The sequence below is a fragment of the Siphateles boraxobius genome, unplaced genomic scaffold, assembly GCF_051911475.1.
Source record: "Siphateles boraxobius isolate OS27281-9 unplaced genomic scaffold, OSU_SipBor_1 1, whole genome shotgun sequence".
Taxonomy (NCBI): domain Eukaryota; kingdom Metazoa; phylum Chordata; class Actinopteri; order Cypriniformes; family Leuciscidae; genus Siphateles; species Siphateles boraxobius.
The window spans coordinates 11659182-11681536 of NW_027508699.1; the positions used below are offsets into that span (position 1 = coordinate 11659182).

The window sequence follows — 22355 nt, forward strand, 5'->3', positions numbered from 1 at the left end:
GCCTCAGTCTATACAGGGCTGTGTATTCAGTTGCTGAAACCAATGTTTTCATAATAATTACTTTCTTTTACAGTTTTTTAAAAAGTGTATGTTGGTATGTTGTAAAGTAAGTTTGTCCAAGTGCACTGGCTGGAGGTCATCAATCCTATTGCACTTCCTCCACCACAGGGGTCCTCTCCTTTCTGATGGGGGCAATGTTACGTAATATGGCACATGCAAAAATAATGTTGCACATGCATCCCTCAGACTTTTCACTCACTGAAATCTTTCCATTTCAATCCATTTCCAATTCATAGCCTTGTCCTGGGAAGATCTGCATTGTAACGGGTTTGGGTCAAGGAATGGCATCATAAAATACCGCCTGCAGACGTAGCCCCTGTCATTTACATTTATTCATTTAGCTGACGCTTTTTATCCAAAACGTTACAATTGCTGTATTTCAGAGGTCGCACTCCTCTGGAGCAACTAGGGGTTAAGTGTCTTGCTCAGGGACACATTGGTGTCTCACAGTGGATTCAAACCCGGGTCTCTCACACCAAAGGCATGTGTCTTATCCACTGTGCCATCACCACCCCACTGTCTCAAAACAGGATGCTGCCATAATCACCCATTATACTAGAACCCACCTATAATGGGAAAATTGACTTTTGTTAGGCCTAGCATAAGTGTATATAATACAGTGAGCTTGACATTTATATTTTCCCTTACCACGTTCAAATAATGTGCACGAATGTGGCTCTCTGAAAATTCTCAGGGAATTCTTCTCTAGAGTCATGCACAGATCCTGGCTATTTTGCCTCCACATTTTTAATATGGCACATGGAGTCACACACAATTTAAGAGATTTTAGACAGTCAACTGCATAGTTTTTTATTCCATTTCTTTATTAATTTTATATAATATTACTAATCTGGAATTTTAAGAATCCTAGTAGTAACTTACCTGCACATGTACTCTGTGAACCCCTTTTGGTTCACAATTTCCCCTGGTGGGGCCTTGATGGGGATGTGTGTGCAGTCAATCACTTTAGGAAAGCCTGGGGGACACATAAGTCGTACTTACCGTATGTTCACACCGCCGCCGACTTGAGCGGCAAAGAAGCTCTGGACGCCCTGTCAAGGACGCTTGTCAAAAAGTACGGGAAAGCTTGTTGACGCTTTGGTCGGTCTGACGTAGCAGGGAGAAGAGAAGTGTCACAACATGAAATGTCACATGAGATTGGTGTTTTTGCATTCCACTTCACTGCTTTTCTATTTAACTATGTAAACACGCGCTAGACTGTGTGCTCAAGCTTTATGTCTTTTGCCGCGTCTCACGCATGTCACACCTGAAGCATTGTATTTAATTTGTATCTTGGTTCTATTGTATTTATTTGCGCTATTGCTTGCTTTTTTATTTGACTGTTTGTCTATAAAAATGTTTTACTTTATATTAGAAAGACAAATATTTTTTTTGTTGTCGTATAAAAATTGGAATTGAGAATTGTGAAATTTCACTGGTATGTGAAATGTTGATGTAATAACCTTATTTATAGGCCTTCATTCATAGTACTCAGTAAAAGATGCCATTAATCAAATATTTAAAATATACCATGTTTATGTTGTTTCTATGTTCATTTGAAGAATAAATGTGAAATGATATATTACACAGTAAAAAATATACTACAAATTTTAATGATAGTTCATGATTTATTAATCATGCTTAATTACAGAAAAATGTACGATTAATTAAAAATCAATTGACACTTTATATTTAATGCTATTTGATGATTTGTTAAGTATATTTAATAGATTACATATTCAACAAAACATTTTGATTTGTAAATGATGTTTTTATGCACGTTTGGTCTGAGTTTTCGCTGCTTTTGCACTGTTCTCACCAGTCGGCGGCGGTGTGAACGTACAGTCAGAGCAACTTGGACTCCATGCCACGCCGCATTGCTGGAGTAATTCAGGCAAAGGGAGCCCCAACTAAGTAATGAGTACTGTACATGCTCATATTTTTCATGTTCATACTTTTCAGTTTGGTCTTAAGTAATATTCTAATTTTCGGAGATACTGAATTTGGGATTTTCATTAGCTGTCAGTTTTAATCATCACAATTAAATGAAATAAACATTTGAAATACATCAGTCTGTGTGTAATGAATGAATATAATATCCAAATTTCACTTTTTGAATGGAGTTACTGAAATAAATCAACTTTTTGATGATATTCTAATTATATGACCAGCACCTGTGTGTATATATATATATATATATATATATATATGTGTGTGTGTGTGTGTGTGTGTGTGTGTGTGTGTGTGTGTGTGTGTGTGTGTGTGTGTGTGTGTGTGTGTGTGTGTGTGTGTGTGTGTGTGTGTGTGTGTGTGTGTGTGTGTGTGTGTGTGTGTGTGTTTGTGTGTACACTCACCAGCCACTTTATTAGGTATACCTGTTCAACTGCATTTTAAAGCAAATATATAATCTGCCAATCACATTGTAACAACTAAATACATTTAGGCATGTAGACATGGTCAAGATCTGCTGAAGTTCAAACTGAGCATCATAATGGAAAAGAAATGTGATTTCAGTGACTTTGAACGTGGTATGGTTGTTGGTGCCAGAAGGGCTGGTCTGAGTATTTCAGTAACTGCTGATCTCCTGGGATTTTCACACACAAGCATCGGGTTTACAGAGAATGGTCTGAAAAAGATTTTTTTTTCTTTTTTTGCATATATATATATAGCCGTATGGGTAAACAAATGAAGTCTCAGAAAACATCAAAAACAAAAGTGAAACTGTTGACTTGAATGGGGCTTTCTCTTGTGTTACAGTGACTTGCCTCAGTAGACGGTACATTATTTTCCTCAGCAAAAACCTCTCAAGCATTTTACAATTTTCTTGATTTTCTGCAAAATCATATTTCTTATGAACCACAAGCAAATGTCCCTGCAACTCCAGGTATTAGCTAACTATCTGTTTATGTTGTTACCTCTTTACTAACTATGGTGGAGCTCATTACTGAATAAGCACGATTCTTGAGATAAAAAAAACTGGGAGATCAAAACTTGGGATAACAAAACTTGCTGAGTTTTTGCAGAAAGTTGAATTAGAAAATGTTCCCTAATTCATGCATGAACATACATGGCATTAGCTATGTAGGGAATAGTGAATAAGTCTACATTTGGGCCACCGTAATGGCATCAGTGCACACATGTATCCAAACATTTCCCTTTCTTTTTGTGTTCCTAATTCCTTTGGATAGCAAACAAACACCTTAGCCTATACTAGTTTAGCATGTCGTGGCTAATTGATGATCTCTGGTTTTGGTCTGTAGTTTTCAAAGTCTTCTAGAAAAAAGTCTTCAAAAAGCTCTCAGAGTCGAAGTTCCAGGTCTCAGAAGAAGTAACTTTATTGAGCAATTCAACAAAGTGAGATGTTCAGCTGAGTCATCTGATCTTACAGTGGTCAGGCCTTATACTCTTTTCTTATCGCCAGTGTCCAATTAGCGTTTGTACCGTTATCTCTTACACCTTGCTCCTCCTCGGAATCACTCCACAATTAAGACCACATGCTCGAGGCCTCATTTCTATTGGTAGCGAAATATCACATGTATAGTTTTTTTTTAAATTACATCATACATGTTTTTTAGTACCTTCCCGTACCTTCCACCAACGTCATCTATGCATTACATGGGTTTTTAGGTACTTTCCATCTCTACATTGCTCTATGCCCTACTTTAACATTACAGCATCCAGACTTTCAGCATCAGCTAGAGGAGGGGTAGTGAGATTCTCCAACAAGCATAGCGCTAAATGCTTAAGAGAAGCACTTTTGATTATCTAGAAGAAGATATCACGGGAGTCTATTACTATAGGAAAGTTTACACAACAACAACAAAAAATGATTTTTTTTCCTTTTCTTTTTCTGCGTACAGATGACATCATTGTCAAAATGATCCGCGCTCACAAGGGTCCGCAAAAACGACAAAAAACACTGTATTATGCTGCCAGGCCAGTAGATGGCAATGTCAATTTTGACGCTTTTCCACTGCATGGTACGGTACGGCTCGGCTCGGTAACTATATTGTGGGCCCTTTTTCATCTAATTAAGAAATTTGTTACATGCCCTAGTGAAAAATAAATATACTTAAATTTATTTTATTAATAAATATACTTAAATTTATTCATTTATTTTATCCTAAGTATACTACAAATACATTTACATATTTCTGTAGGCCTACTAAATAAATGACATCCTGTATCGCGCCGGCGCGATAGCCGACCCCAGGGGGTTAAACATTTCGAAACACGCAAGCGAAACATTCGCACCACAAATACACTATCTTTTCTCATTCACAGATTCATATCTTAGACACAGAAATTGCATCTACTCTGGGAAAAGCCAGAAATGTCAAAGTCTAGGAGTAAATCAAGAAGGTACAGGAAGATATTGATTGACATCTGTTTTAAACTATAATTAAAGGCTGTGAACTTCTGGATAATAGGGCCTCTTTTTTGTTTTCCTTCACACTGTCTTATTCTAAAGTGAATCAGTGCATTCAGTCTCTTTGAGAAACTCTATCTTTATGTAGCCTGAGATATGACTCTAAAAATTATAATATCAGTATTTTGAGCCATACATTCTGTCACAACACATCAGCAATAAAAGTGAATATATTTTTTTTTCATTTCTAATATTTCTGTGATTTCTCAATGGCTTGAGGCTTATCGATTCCACACTAGACACTAGCAAAATTTTGCAAGAATAGCATGACACATGTAGCATGTCACACTCTGTCTTGTCTTTCTTTTTAAAAACATGGGCTACAACCTATTTCACACTTCACTTTTCATTCCATTGATTTCTATTCATGCGAATACTGGAGACAGGGAAAGTTCAAGTTTGGTGAACTGCCTTGTTTTCCTCAATTTGTGTCACACATGTGACGAATAGTAGATTGATATGTGACCTTTATGAGAACTTTACATCTAGGTTAGTAGATTGTATATTTTTACATTTTGGATGTATTATAGGTTGTATTATATATACACATGGTATATTTAAAAAAATTTATTAATGGCATCTTTTACTGAGTACTATGAATGAAGGCCTATAAATAAGGTTATTACATCAACATTTCACATGAAAAATGAAAAATCTCTGTCCCGGCCAATGCAGGAACCTCTGGACAGCCGTGGCAGGAACAGCTTTCACAGAAAACCTCTGAAGCGGCCATAAGAGCAACTTCTGGGACCCTTATGACAGTTGACAGGGCATTTTGGGACTAGTGTTACCAAGGCTTGCCAGTCCTGCAATATGATAAGGTGTGGGGGATAGGGTGACCACCTGACCCGCTTTGCGTTGTACCACACAGCATTTTCACCCCTTGTCCCACACGTCGCATATTGAGAAAATGTCCCGCATTTTCATCAGTCTGTTGGTTTTTAATTATCATATTAAGAAAACGTGCATGCGTTCCTTTTTAAGAAAGAATTTTATTTATTCTTTTTGCGGCGTAGTTTTTCACCTATATTTAACAGAGCTTCGTCAGAAGTACAAACACAACAGCCGTTTTTAAAATCCTATCCAATGGTTGAAAGCAAAGAAGTAAACAGAAATGCAGAATACAAATGTTTTTATTAAGTTAGATAAACATATAACAGTTTCAGGTTATGTTTTAGTGTTGGTAACATGTCCCACATTGTCCCACACAAATTTATAATTGTCCCACATTTGGTTTGTTTGATGGTGGTCACCCTAGTGGGGGTCAGTGAAACTTTGCAAACCATGAATGGAGAAGAATTTCATCCAGTTCAATCCGCCAGCTTGGGTTCTGCTGCAGGAGGGATCGTATCAGATGGCAGCATTCTGTGTAGAACAATGGGAGAGGAGGAGAGATGAGAGACTTGAACCTTACACCTGCTGTCTTTGTAATAATCTGGTCAGAAATTCCAGGAAAATTCCAACCACTTGGTTAAGATGTTACCTTTCCCGTCCTTTTTTTTATGTTGTTCTGTTTTGTACGGTTTAGAATCACTTCTTTGTTGTGATGAATGGCATCTTACCATCTGACAAGCAAGGTTGAAACCATTTGCCCTGACCGATCGCCAGCAGAACGTTGGTTTCTGGATAGCGTCCACACACCATTACGAACAATAGCACTCCCAGCGACCACGCAGTAGCAGGTTTCCTGTGGTACCTGCCCTCCATTTTGTACTCAGGGGGATGTACTTTCATGTACATCGTCACAAGAATTTACGTCCTAGACTACAGGTTTGATGCATGATACATACCACAGAAGACATTACAAACAGATTCTCTCAGCAGATCACCACAATCGAAGTCAATCAGCTTGACTTCAAGGGTTTCTGAATTGATCAGCAGGTTGTTCAGCTTAATGTCTCAGTGAAACACTCCACGGCGACAGCACATGTCAGCGGCGTAAGTTGCCTGCCACATGACAAGCCACGCTAAGTCCTCAGTGAGGGTCCCTCCAAATCGATGGACATAATTCCCCAGATCTTGACATGGCGAGAGACGTTCCAAGACCATGATGTATTGGTCAAGCTGTTCAAGAAGGTCTGTGCAAGAAGGCTCACTGGGGGAAACGCATACTTGCGAAGGCCCCGTGGCCAGCTGTGCGCCAGTGCATCTGTGCCGAGTGTGCCCTCGTTCAGGGAATAAAACAGGCTGCAGTGGGAAGAGTCGCGGGAGGCAAACAGATCTATCTGTGCATCGCCAAACTGTTCCCAAATGAGCTGAACCAACTGGGGATAGAGTCGCCACTTCTCCAGGAAGAGGCTGAAACCATGAGAGCTGGTCGGCTGCACAATTCAGGGTTTCCAGAATATAAATGGCTCGAAGTGACCTCAGATGCTTCTGACTCCATATGGCATGCGAGTTTGCGACATACGGCGGGAGCGTAGACTTGTCGGTTGTTGTACGCTACTGTCGCGGTATTGTCCTAGCGGACTAGTATGTGTTGGTTTTTGAGCAATGCAAGGAAGCTGTGCAGAGCAAGGCGTACTGCCAGCAACTCAAAACAATTGACATGCTAAAGGCGCTGGGGTCCTGTCCAGGAGCCCCGCGGTGGCATGTCCATTGCACATGGCACCCCAGCCCGTGGCGGAGGCATCTATTGAGACAATAACATGCCTGGAAAGCGGTTCTAAGGGCATTCCGGCCCGTAGAAAACTGAGGTTCGACCACGGGGTGAAGGTCTGACGGTAGGTCAGAGTAACTGTCACTCGGAGCGTGCCTTGTTGCCATGCCCACCTCGGGACTCGATCGCGAAGCCAGAGCTGAAGAGGTCTCATATGAAGCAGTCTGAGTGGTGTAGCTGCGGCTGCGGATGCCATATGCCCCAGGAGCCTCTGAAAGGATTTCAGTGGAACCGCACTCTTGCCTTTCGAATTGTCTCAGGCAAGTCAGCAGTGACTGCGCGCGCTCGCTCGTAAGCTGCGCGCACATGGCGACCGAGTCGATTTCCATACCGAAAAAAGAGATCCTCTGCACGGGGCAAAGTTTGCTCTTCTCCCAGTTGACCCGAAGGCCCAGACGGGCTAGGTGCGGAGCACAAGATCCCTTTGTTCGCAAACCTGGTCTCGAGAGTGAGCTAGGATCAGCCAGTCGTCGAGATAGTTCAGGATGCGAACCCCGTGTTGTCGTAGCGGCACAAGGGCTGCCTCGATGACCTTCGTGAAGACGCAAGGAGACTGGGCTAGCCCAAATGGGAGGATACTGGTATGGCTGCCCCTCGAAAACAAACCGTAGAAATGGTCTGTGTCAAGGAAGAATGGAGACATGAAAGTAGGCGTCTTTCATGTCGATTGCTTCTAACCAATCCTGTGACCGCACGCACTGGAAAATACGTTTGGCCGTGAGCATCCTGAATGGAAGCCTGTGAAGGGAATGGTTCAAGATTCGCAGGTCCAGGATAGGCCGTAACCCACCAGTTTTCTTGAATTATATTAAAAATTATATTAAAAAACTATATTAAAATCAAGTTTTTATGTGGTAAAATATTTACTTCACCACGTGACAGCAGCAAGCTGGCTCCTGATTGACGCAGAAGTTCAGATTTTTCAACTCGGGCGGCAGACGCGAATTCGCGTCAAACGCGTGAATGCACAAAAAGCACTAAATAAATCATTCACGCGTAACGCACCAGACGCTCAATTTGCGCTATTCGCGCCATTCGCGTGAACTTTACGCGCGAATGAGGCGAATTCGACCGCGCCGCGCTCTACGCCTCATTCGCGCCGCAGGAATTTTTTACGCGCGTAACGCGTCTTTGCATTGACTCAACATAGAAATCACTCGCGCTAGACGCTCTATTCGCGTCCGGTGTCAACAAAATTCCCTTTTCCTCTGATTCCTGAGCTCATGACGATTCGATTGCACTCTGTGACGTCATTTTCCGTCATAAAAATATGGCTGCCATTTTGAATTGTTCAAAAAACCTACTCTTTCTAACTTGTCCTAGACGGTTTGTCCGATTTTCACAAAAATTTCACCAGATCATCTTCAGGCAGTGGGGACCAAAAGTAGTTGGAATTCAAGTTGATTCGCTTAACCGATTTGGATATATACGCGTAAACTAATTTTACGTAGCGCTTGCAAAAACAGACCTAAGGCTGTATCTCCGCAACGCTTTATCATATCCAGACGAAACTTGGTACATGACCTGAGGCTATATGCTGTGTTTTAGCGCAGCGCCACTGGTCAGGAGATATGAAAAATGGCTATTTTGGCTTATAACTTCTGAACGGTTTGTCCAAAAATCATAAAAGTGGTCTCGTTAGATTCAGGGCGTCATGTCGAGTAGAGTGATATCCAATTTTCCCAGATCGGCCATTTTGTCTGTCGGCCATTTTGAATTATGTGCTAAAATGCTGTATTTTCTGAACGCATGAACGAATTGTTACGAATTGTTAATATATTCCGTGGGTCATGCCGAGAACATAGATGCCAAGTTTGACATATTTGGACGAACTTCCTGTCCGCCATCTTGATTTCCTTTCTAAACCTTCTTTATCGAACTTCTCCTAGATCATTCGTCCGATTTTCACCAAAATCGAATCATATCATCTCCACACCATGCCGACTAAAAGTTATGGATTTCGTGACGATAGACGAAACCGTTTTCGTATAGCACAGCATCAAATTTGAGGCATCCTGCCAAAATGACTATTCAGACTTTATCTCTGCAATGCCTTCACATTTTGACACTAATCTTTGTATGTGTCATTATCACCTCACTCTGACCACATCACATCTATTTCGTAACTGCGCCACCTATTTGTCGAAAGTGATAAACCATTAAACCATATTTTTAGTTAATGTATATGATTTTTCAGCCATTTTGCCAAAATTCTCTTAAAATGTCTTCAATTACTCCTTGCTGAAGTTGGTCTGCCACTCCCACCCATGATGGCATCTGTTGCTGCTTCTTGCGCTTGGCCCCGGTAATGGCTGCTTGCAGCTATATTTTCATAATTATTTTGTTTATCGTCTTTAATGTCAGAGCCACCCACTAGAACATGGGAACAAGTAAAAGTGAAATACATGAATAATATTCTAAATGATAATCTTTACTACTTATACTGTTCTTAGTCTCTTTTAAAAAGTCACTGTTAAATTATGTGTTTGTCTGCTTATAACAGCAACCAAGAAAAAGGCTGCGGGGGCAAATTAAAAAACACTTGGTGGTCCTGCAGCCCGTTATACCCCAACCCATTGTACAGGGCATCTCGGGCCTGGGTTCAGCTCTTCTTTAGACAGACATCCAGGGACCAGTAGCAGCAACAACTTCATTACTGGTAAATGAGCTTTCAATTCTCCTAGTGGTAAAATAATTTGTTGCTGTAATAAGCGTAATCCAAATGGATGCTAGTCATTTCAACTGTTAAATCTTGAGCAGTAATTAATTTCTTTGACCTAAAGAGAAAACTGCTAAACTTATTTAGAGTTAATGTAAAAATATGTTGCCGTGAGTTATTGATGTTTTTTTTTTTACAGTGCATTGTGATGACATTGTGTTTTCCCCTTTTGTGCAGTTTTACACTATACACCTACACTTTGATCTGTTCCCAAGAAAGTGCTGGCTGAAGCATGTGCAGTAAGTGGACTTTTTACATCTGAAAGGAAAGAAAGTGCAACACTTTGTAATGCCCATTTGTTTCCATTGCACAGGACCGTGAAGAAACCCTCTCAGATGTCCTTTAGAGGAAATACCTGTAAGTGCATATACTGTATAATTTAACTTAATTTGTATATACTCATGTACCTAGTATTTTCTGACTTCAATATGAGTGACAGGAGTCCAGAAAGGCCCACAGAGAAGTGATACAGAGGTGGGTGGTGTACTTTTCCTTTTTATTTTTGTTGCATGAGGCATGTATTGAGTTCATTGTTTTGAGGGCACAGGGTGACATCGTTCCCTATATAAACGGAGTCTTCAACACAATAGAGTATTTTTCCCTGAAATAAATAATTAATTAATTAAAATTAAGGGGAGAAATAGAACTTGAGGAAGTTCTATCAATGCCAAAAATGACTTACTGATGACTTTTTTTATTTATTTTTACGAATAATTAAAATAAAACTCTCAAGGCACTAAGCATATTTGTCTGGTCTTTTATTAAATACTATGTTGGTCCAAGTGCACTGGCTGGAGTTCATCATCAGATTGCACCTCCTCCACCCCAGGGGTCCTCACCTTTCTGATGGGGGCAATGTTGTGTAATACGGCACATGCAAAAATAATGTTGCAGATGCATCCCTCAGACTTTTCACACACTGAAATCTTTCCATTTCAATGCATGCCCTTGTCCTGGCTCGAGCTGCATTGTAACGGGTTTGGGTCAGGGTCAGGGAATGGCGTCATAAAATACCACCTGCAGACGTAGCCCCTGTCTCAAAGCAAGATCCCGTCATAATCACCTGTATAATGGGAAAATGGAAAATGTGCTATTTAATCATCAAATGATAATAATGCTCTCTATAATACTCATTTTAAAGAAGCAGTCTTTAAAGTCTTTTTAATGTTTGATAAAGAGGTTGCTAAAAGTCAGCTCCATTTCTAGTGCAAACAAACTTTATATATATGGTCATCCACAAATCGCTTGGCTGTTATCTGATTGGTGGGGACAAGCCGGAAGCAATCTGACGTCATCGGTTACCCTGACGCAGGCTTCAAAGCGCGCGCGGAGAAGCAGGAGGGTTTACTGGTATGTTTCGTCTGTTTCACACACTTGCCATATTTACTTACATATATTTAGAATAGATACCTTAAAAACACACACACATATAGCTCCTTCTTATCCTGTTGTCATGTCTGTGGTGGCTTTGAGGAATGGTTTCAACTTTTAAGGTCTTTCGCGCGTTCGCTAACATTTTAGCAGAGAGCGAATTTCAACGTGACATAATTGTTAGTTTATAAAACGTAAGCAACGATGTAAATGCCAGTCTCGCATAGTAAGTTTGATGTATTAAAGTTTACGAACTTGGTTCTAACAATATCACAAGTTTCGTTTTCATGTTTTGTTTTGATTTACTGTTTAACGTTACATTTCATTGTGAGTTCAAAGTGTCGGTTAGTATAATACTAGCTAACGTTACATGTAAAAGTTATTATATGTGTGGGATTGTGTTACTCTTTATCTGATCATCCGTGATTCAACCTGCTTCCTTTTTTTTTTACACATGGCACGACGTACGAAATAGGAGAATGGTTTTCTGTGGTACACTCTGTGATGGCATCCGTTAACTTATGTCACATTTCCTTTAGTGGTTTTACTGTCTTGGTTTCAGTGATCGTGATTAATCGGTATGCTAGGTCTCTCTGTATGCAGCCAAAACCGCTCAATGACAAATCAAAACTAGCCCAAAACCATTTTAATCAAATCAATCAGTTCAATCAAAGCTAGACCAATAAATACCAAAACATGCCACAGTCCATGTTATGCATTTTCAGCTTTCCTTACTTTGCTATGTATAATGCAATAACTGTATTAAACTGCACAACACATAGGCCTACACTATTTTACCTGTAAATTTGCCATGTTGTTATCAGAACTTATACAAATTATATCCATCCTACATGTTCTGACTTGCCTGTTGCGAATCAAAGATTCGTTAAAGGATAGCCTAGATCAGCCAAACATGAAAATTGTCATCAGTTTATTTAACACCATGCTTGCTGTTCCAAACCCATAAGACTTTTGTTCATCTTCGAAACCCAAGTGAAGATCTTTTTAATGAAATCTGAGAGATTTCTGTTCCTCCATTAGCCATGTTTCCATCTTTGAAACGCCAAGATGCGAATAAAGTCTAAAAATGTGCCTATAAAACTTATTTGAGGTGAATAATTTTTTGGTTTGGTTTTACTATTTTGCAAGTGACTGAGCTGTACAGCTAAACTAATTTCCCTATTTTAAAAAATATAGTCTAACAAGGTAACGAAATATAAAAGAAAAAAGTGGCAGGACATTTAGACCTAAGTATTGGTGGGTGAAGATGAAAATCTTTATTTCATTATTTTATCTTTGTTATTAAAAACAAGAACAAAGATGCACATTACAAACCCAACATATTATACAAATTAAATAAACAAATGTTTAATTTTTTTTCACAGAAGGTGTATTTAACAGTAGTATTCAAATAAGAAATTGAATGAAATGTAAAAATAAAACACTATATGTACTTCACACTGTTTAAATTACGTATACACTAGCTGGGTTTCCATCCAAACATGAAGTGAATGTTTTCAAAATTTCAAAAATTGGGTGCGTTCCATCAAGTTGTTCGACCGGATGACGGTGGTATTGGTATCCTAGTAACTAACAGTTACTAACTTCCGGTTCTGTCGGGGATCCCCGTTCACGAGTCCGCAGTGACGCTGATGACGTAAGACGCTGCTGACGTGTATCTGGTGCGTCCATGTATTCGGTTTCAAATAAATATGGCTAGGCAAAAAAAATGCAAGTCTTCCTCTGTGTTGAAATCCTTAGACATGTTTCAGCAGCGTCACTGAACGCGGATCCACAACAGAACCGGAAGACTATACAATGCTGAATAAAGTCCTAGTTTTTGTTATTTTTGGACCAAAATGTATTTCTGATGCTTCAAAACATCCTAACTAACCCACTGATGTCACATGGACTACTTTGATGATGTCTTTATTGCCTTTCTGGACAAGGACAGTATACCGTACATACATTTTCAATGGAGGGACAGAAAGCTCTCGGACTAAATCTAAAATATCTTAAACTGTGTTCTGAAGATGAACGGAGGTCTTACGGGCTTGGAGCGACATGAGGGTGAGTCATTAATGACATCATTTTCATTTTTGGGTGAACTAACCCAAACTCTAACCCTTTAACTCTTTTTTGCACAAGTCAAAAATGCCCTCAAGCGAAATTTGGCGTTTCCATTACTTGTTTCTGATGCGATACCTCAAAATGCTCATAAAAGCAGGTTGATGGAAAAATAGCTGCTGAGTCTGAAAGGGACACCAGGCAAACCTGAGTGTTTTTTCTCTACAAAGCTCTTTCTAACTCCCCCTGGTGTCTGGTAGTAAATGCTTTCAAACACACTGTCGTAAAAACGAACTGTTGTTCCTCACCACGAGCAACCCAGCTGATCAGCTGTCAACCCTGCTGAGCATGAACCGGCTATTTCAAAACTTCAAAACTAATTTCGTAACTTCTATATTTGCAAACAAGACGGTCACGGAAAATATTTTGAGTCTGGGCTTCATTGTAGTTAACGAGGATTTGTAGCATATTATTTATTTGAAGAATTTGATATCTATTTATTTGCGAACTAAGTTACACAAATAAAACCGACTGAGGAACGGCCAAACAACTACAGAAATCAAACGTGTTTGCTAATGACAATGCTAACATCAAAGTTATAGTATGTAGCGTACTAGTAAGCCCGTAACAGACACAGCAATCATAATTAAAACCTTTACAGACAATAGCAAACATCCTGAGGTCACAATTACTTGAAATTTAAATATTAAACAGTTTATTCCAAAGATACTTATGCAACAGCAAGAAGGCCAGGTCAGTTTTGCATCCGTTTTGCAGGCTTCTGTTTCTCTCAGTTCTCGCCATTCTGAAAAAGCCGGTCTGATATTTATTCGAGTCTGACTTCTTGCTCGGTCAGTCTCCCGTTTCCTCTTTCGTTGGTCCTCCGACAAAGATTTCCTATCTTTCTGCTTCTTTTTTACAGGCTCAGCCAACTCAATCTATCGTTACCCTTTGCTTATAGCTAGCTGGTGCTTGAATGGGGGCCTGTACGTGTGCAGTGCCGTCAAGCAATTTGTTACATCGTGAGACCTGATATCACGCGATACTCCCTTGCGGGCTCACCGGCCCAAAGTTACAAGTGAGTTTTTTCTGCTCTCAGGCTCCAGGGGGGTGCGATACCACCACCATTCAACCCGAAATAAGTAATGTAACCATTCCACTGACTCCGAAGCTGTCCAGTTAAGGTAAAAAAGTTGCCTGGTGTCACTTTAAGTTATTTAGTGGCAAGCAGTAAGCAATTTTCTCTTTGTCTTTTGTTGTTTGATTAACATTAATAACAAGCAGAAGCAGGTTAATTAGGCTGCTGTCACTTCAAAAACCTCATCCAATATACAGACAAGCATCTGGTTTTCTCCCAACTGTTCACGGTCACTAACTTCACTTAAGCAGACCTGCAAACTTGTTGCTTTTCGGCGACAATCGCCGTTTTCTTGGTCAATTGGGTCATTTACGTGAATCGCGTAGATCCGGAGATTTTTTTTTCCCCGGGGTGGGGGGGATGGGGGGGGGGGGGTTGGGTGTAGGCTGCCCTTCATCTGCATGCCGGCTAGAATTGCGAAACATTATTTGATAATTCTTATAATTGACATTTCTCTGGGCCAATCGGAATCTTAGCACTTGCGTCAGAATCTTGAAGCACAAAGCGTCCACTTAGCTCGCCATTGGATGAGCACCTGACTACCACGCGAGTCTGATGGAAACTCATAATGTGAAGGAATCTTATGTGAAATTCACAATAATAACTTCAAAATAATAATTGGGAATGTGCTAATTAGACTGGAGTGAGACCATAGACGTCTTTCGAGCTGTTGTGATCTTTTTTTTGGCCCTCTAATGACTCATATCGGTCGGGCTCTAAAAAGGAGATATTCATAATCCCCTCTGGTAATGTCTTTTCATTGAATATATCAGCAAAATGCAAAGATAATTTTGAACCTTGTTTTTTTTTTTCAATTCGTCACTTCAAAATATAGGCCTATGCAAATTAGCGCATATTTAATTAGATATAGCCTGATTAGCAAATTTAAAATAAAATTACAGAAAACCTGTAATACATTTTTTTCTCCTATTCATGTGAGTAATCAACTGGTAAAGTTTCATGGTGATATCTGTAAGTTAAAAGTTTTACCCTATTCACCTGTAGTGTCTCGCCTTAAGCGCAATAAGACGTGAAAGATAACTTCGTTTAGTACTCACGAGCTGTTTGACAGGCTTTTAGTGTATGTGCCTTTCGGGTGGTATGCGCTTAGAAAAAACGCATGTCAGAACAGCGTGTGAATAAAAAGTTTAACTGGCAACTGGCAAGGCCAGTTCATGGTAGAGAAAGCTGCAACATGCACTCAAAAAAATTACTCTTTAAACTAACTTAATTCAATTATGGACAGTGGTTCCACACAAGCAAATTATTTTGTACTCATGTTAATGACATTTTTTGGATCTATGTAAGCTCCTTGTGTTGTCACAACTCAACTGAATGAGTCCAAACAAATCAATGGAATTGCTTCCCCTGTATTTCAGCCCATAAAAATGCAAGCCCTAAAAATACAATGCATTAAAATAGAAGCATGGTTAATGCAATGCAAATTTTTTTCAAGTAGTACAATTCAACAGGCTTTTTTTGTTTCAAACACATTTGGCATTATTTTACTTCCATACTTTTGTCTTCGTGCTCTAAGACGCAAGTCATTTATGATGGAGGAAAAACAGCCAGACTTTATGCCAAAACAGCCATTTTTATTACAGATATTTTGCCCCAAATTCCGAGGAAGTGACGATATTTTTCTCTTAAACGTTTGGGTTGGAAACAAAATTTTTCACAAATGTTTTATGGGATATTCGTATTTTTGCAGACAAGTTTAATTTGTAACTTAAGATGGAAACAAAGCTACTGAAAGTCTATTCACACAAAATACTGTGTGTTTATTGAGAATGATAAATGCTTGATGTGTGTAGAGGGAGAGCATGTCGAAGAGGAAGGGCAGTAATTCAAGGCGCACGCCTGACAAGAGAAGCCGGGTTTCTCAACCCGAGGACGAGGAAACGGGAAACTTCAGTTCAGGAGATGGCACAAATTCATCACAGAGTGTAAGACATTTGCAGCAAACAAGAAGTGTATTAACTGATATTCTTTTGACCTGTTAAGTACCCTACTTGTACTTTATTGTCCTAATAAGAGAATCTGTGCTAGTGGCTGTACTCTTATCTTAAGTATGCACATTTTGCATAGACTTTGCTTACACATCTGCGTATGTATGTGTGTTTTCAGGTTACAGGTGAGGTGGGCATCATAGAGAGTATCTCTCTAAAGAACTTCATGTGCCATTCGTTGCTTGGTCCCTTTGCGTTTGGTCCAAACGTCAACTTTGTCGTAGGAAACAATGGAAGTAAGTTGTTCTTCATGTTTCTTTTTTTGAATGGCATTAAAGGGGTGGTAGGTAGTTCACCCCCATAAAACTTTCAATCATTTTCGAAACACAAATGAAGATATTTTTAATGAAACCTGAGAAATTTCTGACCCTCCTTTGAAAGTCTATTCACTGAAAACTCAGATGCTTCAAAACGGTTATAAAGAGATCGTAAAACTTATCCAATTAGAGTGGTTTAATCCAAGTCTTCTGAAGAGACCCAATTGCTGAATATGATGTACAGGTTTAATTTTGGCTTTTATGCACGCATAAACATTGATCAGCGAACATGCATAGAGCACGTCAAGTAAGGTAAACAGAAGCTCAACCGTACTTGCTTGATGTGTGAGAACAAATCTCACTAGTTCTTGTGGAAGCTCAAACGTGATGGAGCCACGTGCAAGAATGAACGTTTTGGGTGAATAGTAGTGATCGACCGATATTGTTTTTTTGATTGATATATATATATATATATATATATACTTTATATTTATTTTAATAAACCCACTACTTCATCTTATTACTATTCATATGATTAATCACTACAGGGACAAAGCTGTTCTTATACCGTTTTGTTGTACACTGAACCGTTGATTAAACGGAAGGTGCTGGAACTCAATACAGGGGATGATGCCTGTCACTTAAAATTGAAACACCAATTCGCTGTACCTGCCTGGTGTACAGTGAAGCAGCGTTAAGTAGTGACTCCCCAATTAACCTACTGGACCATTTCACAATTTGATTAAAAGAGTTCAGGCTCTTTAAAGATAAATTCCCATACCAGGACACCAAAGAAAAGAACAAAATTGATTCGATAAAAGTATATGATAAAACAGAATCCAACAGTGTTTTGTCAAGTGTAACTAAGATATATTTAAATCGTTATTAAAAATGAATCTCACCCTCAAGTTGTTCTAAACCTGTATAAATTTCTTTTTTCTGTTTAATTCAAAATAAGATATTTTGAAGAATGTTAATCAAACAGTTGATGGTTCCTGTTGACTTCCATAGTATAAATAAAACTATGCAAGTCATTGTGGTCCAGAAACTGTTTGATTAGCAACATAGTTTAAAATATCTTATTTTGTATTAAACAGAGCAAAGAAATTCATACAGGTTTAGAACAACTTGATGGGTGAGATTCATTTTTAATAACGATGTAAATATATCTTAGTTACAGAATTTATTATTTCGTGATAAAATAGGGACACAGCAGTCCAGACCACTAGAGGGCCACAGACCCCTGGTTAAGGAACACAGCAGCTCCTTAAGTGTGAAATGTGCCTCTTAGGAATGTTTCTTGCATTAATTATAAGAGCTCTCTAGTTTGAACTTTAATCAGCTGACAGCTTTTTTAATAAACTAGTGCTGTCAATCAGTTAAAAAAATTAACTAGATTAATAAAAAAAATGTCTGATTTATCACAATTTAAAAAAATCCTACGTTTTTATATGCCTTTTTATACATTTTATAATGTAATAATTTCACAATTAATGTCCAAATTAATGTAGAGACAACCTAAAGACATAAATACTTATTTAATGGCATCTTTTTATGAATGAAGGCCAGTATCACTGATACTACTACAGCTACTGAAGCCTCATGAAAATGTTTTCTCCCCCCAATTTTAAACATTAATTAGAGCCATTCCAGTGAAATTGACATTCTAAATTGAATTTTAACATTCATTAGGCTTTAAAAAAATATAGCAACTTTTAATTTAAGTGAACTTCAAACAATCCTCACCTAAACCCATAATAAATGTCATATTTACCTGTGCCGTTCCTACCTGTCTTACAGGTAGGACATAAACAGAAATTGAATACGGTTATCAAACAGTCACTTTAAGACCAGCCGCTGCTGCCCATGACACATGTCTCATTCTCTCACAACTCTTTACATTCATTTAAGACTTTTTTAAACTAATTTAAGACTGCTCTTATGAGGATACTCGGCAAAACGGACATTTTGGCATAAATATGTGTTATTGTTCGTTCAAGCGCGAAAGAGAACTTGTTTCTGGCACGCTGTCTGTGCGCACGATACTGGCGCGCGTCTTTCTGTGCGTCGTGTGTGTCACATAGACAGGACATTCACAGACAGCGCATTCTCTTTTGTCTTGTCGTGCTTTTATGGTTTAAAAGCATTTGCATGAAGAAGAGCACGATCATATAATATAACACTAGCCAAAGGATGACAGAAAAAACAAATGCTGCGTTAATTGCATTTAACTGGAAAAAATTTATTGCATGCATTAACGTGTTAAAGTTGACAGCCCTAAAATTAAAATAAAATATTTGTAATGTCTGGTAAGGGGTTATTTCAAATCTTTAGATTTGCTTACTAAAGTTTTACCAAAAGTGAAGAGAGATTACATAATCATAGAATTTTAAATAAACAAGAGGTTTAATAAGAAAACAACCTATTATGAGTTTGTGAAAGCTTGGTTTACATTGTCAATGCTGGAAAGTTTTTAATAGCTTCATGTGTATTTGTGTGTTAGGTGGGAAAAGTGCGGTGCTGACGGCTCTGATTGTGGCCCTGGGCGGTAAAGCTCAAACCACCAACAGAGGTTCCTCACTCAAAGGATTTGTTAAGGAAGGAGAGAGGTACAGCACTCCTATCCTGCTCTTTCTGCATGTTGTTACAGTCTGTTTATAGTCTCTCACGCTGTTTTGTGTCTTTAATGTTCAGCTCTGCAGACGTGTCCATCACTCTGAGAAACAGGGGTCGTGATGCGTATAAACCAGAAGTTTTTGGCGAATCCATCATCTTAGATCTTCGTATCTCCAGTGAGGGACTGCGGACTTATAAACTAAGAAGTAAAACAGGTATACTTACAATTACAGAACCATTTTACCTTTGGGTACTCACTTGCTTTGGGTAGTTCAATCTAGGGCTGAGATAACATTAATTTAGTACTAATTTCAGAGGAATTTACTCTTCGAGAGGCACATTTTTTGGTCAGATTATGTAGCCCTACACAGCAAACCTGAAGCTTTTTTTTTTTAAGGAATTATATTTTTAAAAAGCTTTCATCTCAGAATCAAAATCTCAGTACGATTTTTTTTTTTCTCCAAACAATGTTTTTTCTCCAAACTAACTTTTAACGTCTCTGCTGTCGTGACAAAGGCAAGTGAAGATTTGCTGAAGCGCTCATGATTAAAGCCAGGATATCATTCTTTCCTGATGTGTAATCGACAGCCAGTCGAGTCAGATGTGCACATATGCACAAAATATGTGGCGTCTGTGGTGCTCCACTGGTTTAGATTGACAATTTCAGTGCTACGTTGGTATTTGATATTTAATCATACCAAATTCAATAGTTTCATTCTTAGTATTTCACTGCAGAAAACACACTGTGGTTGGTTGGTATGAACCATGTTTATACTCTTTAGTAAGCTTGTATTTGTTGTAGTCTGGTTCATATTTATTTTACCTTGCATAGTTTTGGCTTTCGAGGGCAAGGGCATGTCAACCTGTACGTGTTTGCATCTGCCCGGTTTGCTTAGCTTCTACCACATGACCGATAAATCAGCACAAAAGTCTGACTATTTGATTTATTATTTGCCTCCCTTTATAATTAGGTCACCTAGTGTCATCCAAAAAAGAAGAACTGACCTTCATTTTGGATCACTTTAACATACAGGTATTGCTCAACTCAAGATCTTCTCAGTTTTCAAAATGCTTGCTCAAAACTATTTGAGTAATCTGTTTTGATGAATCTGTTTGGTTTTTCCGTCCTCAGGTGGACAATCCGGTCTCTATCCTTACCCAGGAAATGAGTAAACACTTTCTCCACTCCAAAGGAGAGGGGGACAAATACAAAGTGAGTCTTAATGGTTGTGTGTATATTTGTGTGAATTTGCTTCCCTTAAGACAAATGCAAACTTGAAATTTATATTGCTCTTTTTTTTGGTAGTTTTTCATGAAAGCCACTCAGCTTGATCAGATGAAGGAAGATTACAGCTACATCATGAAGACCAAGACCATGACCCATAATACAGTGGAGAAACACAGGGAGGTGAGTGCTAAAATAATCACACCTTTCTATGCCTTGGGTGGAGCAGCTTTGGAAAACAATATGTGATTTGGATTGCTAAACTAGTTGTTTTTTGAGACGACTGCATAGTTTATTTCTGACACACCCTTTTCTCTCACGCAGACCCTGCAAGAACTAAAGAGAAAGTACCACGAGAAAGAAGAGCGCTATAAAAGCCTGGCTTCACTCGATGAAATGCAGCAGAAGTTGGATGAGCTGAAGAATCAGATGGCCTGGGCTCTGGTCAGGAATCACCGCCAGCACAACATGACTGCATGGATCTAATCAAAATTCCAAATTCCGAACCAGATTTGATCGATTTATTAATCGTATTATATTTGTAATGGCTTTGTAATTTTTTTACAGTGTAAAGCGGTTTTTGTACTGATACAGAGAATAACTCCCTTTGGAGTGACTTTGTTTTGTATCTTTGCAGAACTTTTTCATCCTCAAACAGCAACATTACACACTAAAGAAAGTTAAAAGTGTTAAAAGCTCCTTAAATATCTCATATATCTGAAGATTGTGAGTTGCTTTTGCTGTCATTGTCATCTTATACTGAAATGTATGTCTGTGTACATCAGGTGGCAGAGATGGAGCAGGAGGTGAAGCCCAAGAGAGAACGAATCGCAGCTGAAGAGAAATCTACTGTCAAATATGACAAGAAAGTGGAAGAGTGGGAGGTGATATATAATATTATCTACAGTTCCTGTGGTCCAGTGTCCTCTAGTGTCATGCAATTAGACATTTGACTACAGCATACAGTCTGGTCCAGATTTCAGCTTTTAAGTGGGCGTTTTTTGGCTAGAATGAGAATGACGTGATTAATACGAAAAACTTAATTTTTTTTCACAATTAAGGGTCACGTTTTTCTGAATTACATTATTCCACAATTCAGATTCAAGTGGCTTCACTGTCATGGTAAAAAAAATCTTTACATTGACAAAGCATTGACAACATTAAGTTGAAGACATTTACACAAAATAAATAAAAAGTTTGATAAAATAACTGAGAAGAAGGACAAATAGTCAAAGACCCTTCAAAGACTCGGTCTTGACTCGGACTCGACCCTTCAAAGACTCGGTCTTGACTCGGACTCGACCCTTCAAAGACTCGGTCTTGACTCGGACTCGACCCTTCAAAGACTCGGTCTTGACTCGGACTCGACCCTTCAAAGACTCGGTCTTGACTCGGACTCGGCATAGGCAGTCTCGTCCCCATCACTAGTTATAGGGGAATAAAGTTTTAAAAGATACTGAATTCGAGTGTATTGTCAAAATATTTAAAATTGAGAAATATTGGAAAATGTTATAAAAGTAGCTAAGCCTACTAATTTAGACATACCACTAGAACATTTTATTTTGCTCTGCATGTCCTAACTATGATTAAAAAAGTCAGGTTGGGCTTAACATGTAGATGACAGAGCAGCACTGTTGAAGCATTTTAGAAAAAAAATTTTAATGATAGTAAAAGCATAGTCCATATTAAGACATTAAGACTGCTCCTCTAAACAATTCCCAATAGCTTAGTCTGTAGGCCTAACTGTTGATTATTAACTGGGGTGATATTAAATCATGAATATCAAAACTGACATGTTGAGACAA

The 22355-nt window shown here is 38.8% G+C and overlaps 1 protein-coding gene across 2 annotated transcripts in view; it reads left to right on the forward strand.

The window, feature by feature from the left end:
- Positions 1-11114: 11114 nt before the first annotated feature.
- The window catches only part of LOC143714717 (structural maintenance of chromosomes protein 6), a 32925-nt gene continuing 21684 nt past the window's right edge, over positions 11115-22355 (forward strand). Inside the window, exons 1-11 of one of the 2 annotated variants that reach the window (XM_077206170.1) lie at positions 11158-11217; positions 14405-14489; positions 16258-16389; positions 16571-16688; positions 19213-19318; positions 19404-19540; positions 20297-20358; positions 20458-20538; positions 20632-20733; positions 20875-20994; positions 21336-21434. In XM_077206170.1, coding sequence (XP_077062285.1) covers positions 16267-16389; positions 16571-16688; positions 19213-19318; positions 19404-19540; positions 20297-20358; positions 20458-20538; positions 20632-20733; positions 20875-20994; positions 21336-21434 — 948 coding nt within the window. In that variant the 5' untranslated portion in view covers positions 11158-11217; positions 14405-14489; positions 16258-16266. Of the gene's footprint in view, positions 11218-14404; positions 14490-16257; positions 16390-16570; positions 16689-19212; positions 19319-19403; positions 19541-20296; positions 20359-20457; positions 20539-20631; positions 20734-20874; positions 20995-21335; positions 21435-22355 lie in introns of both variants that reach the window. The other variant, XM_077206077.1, reaches the window with a different exon arrangement.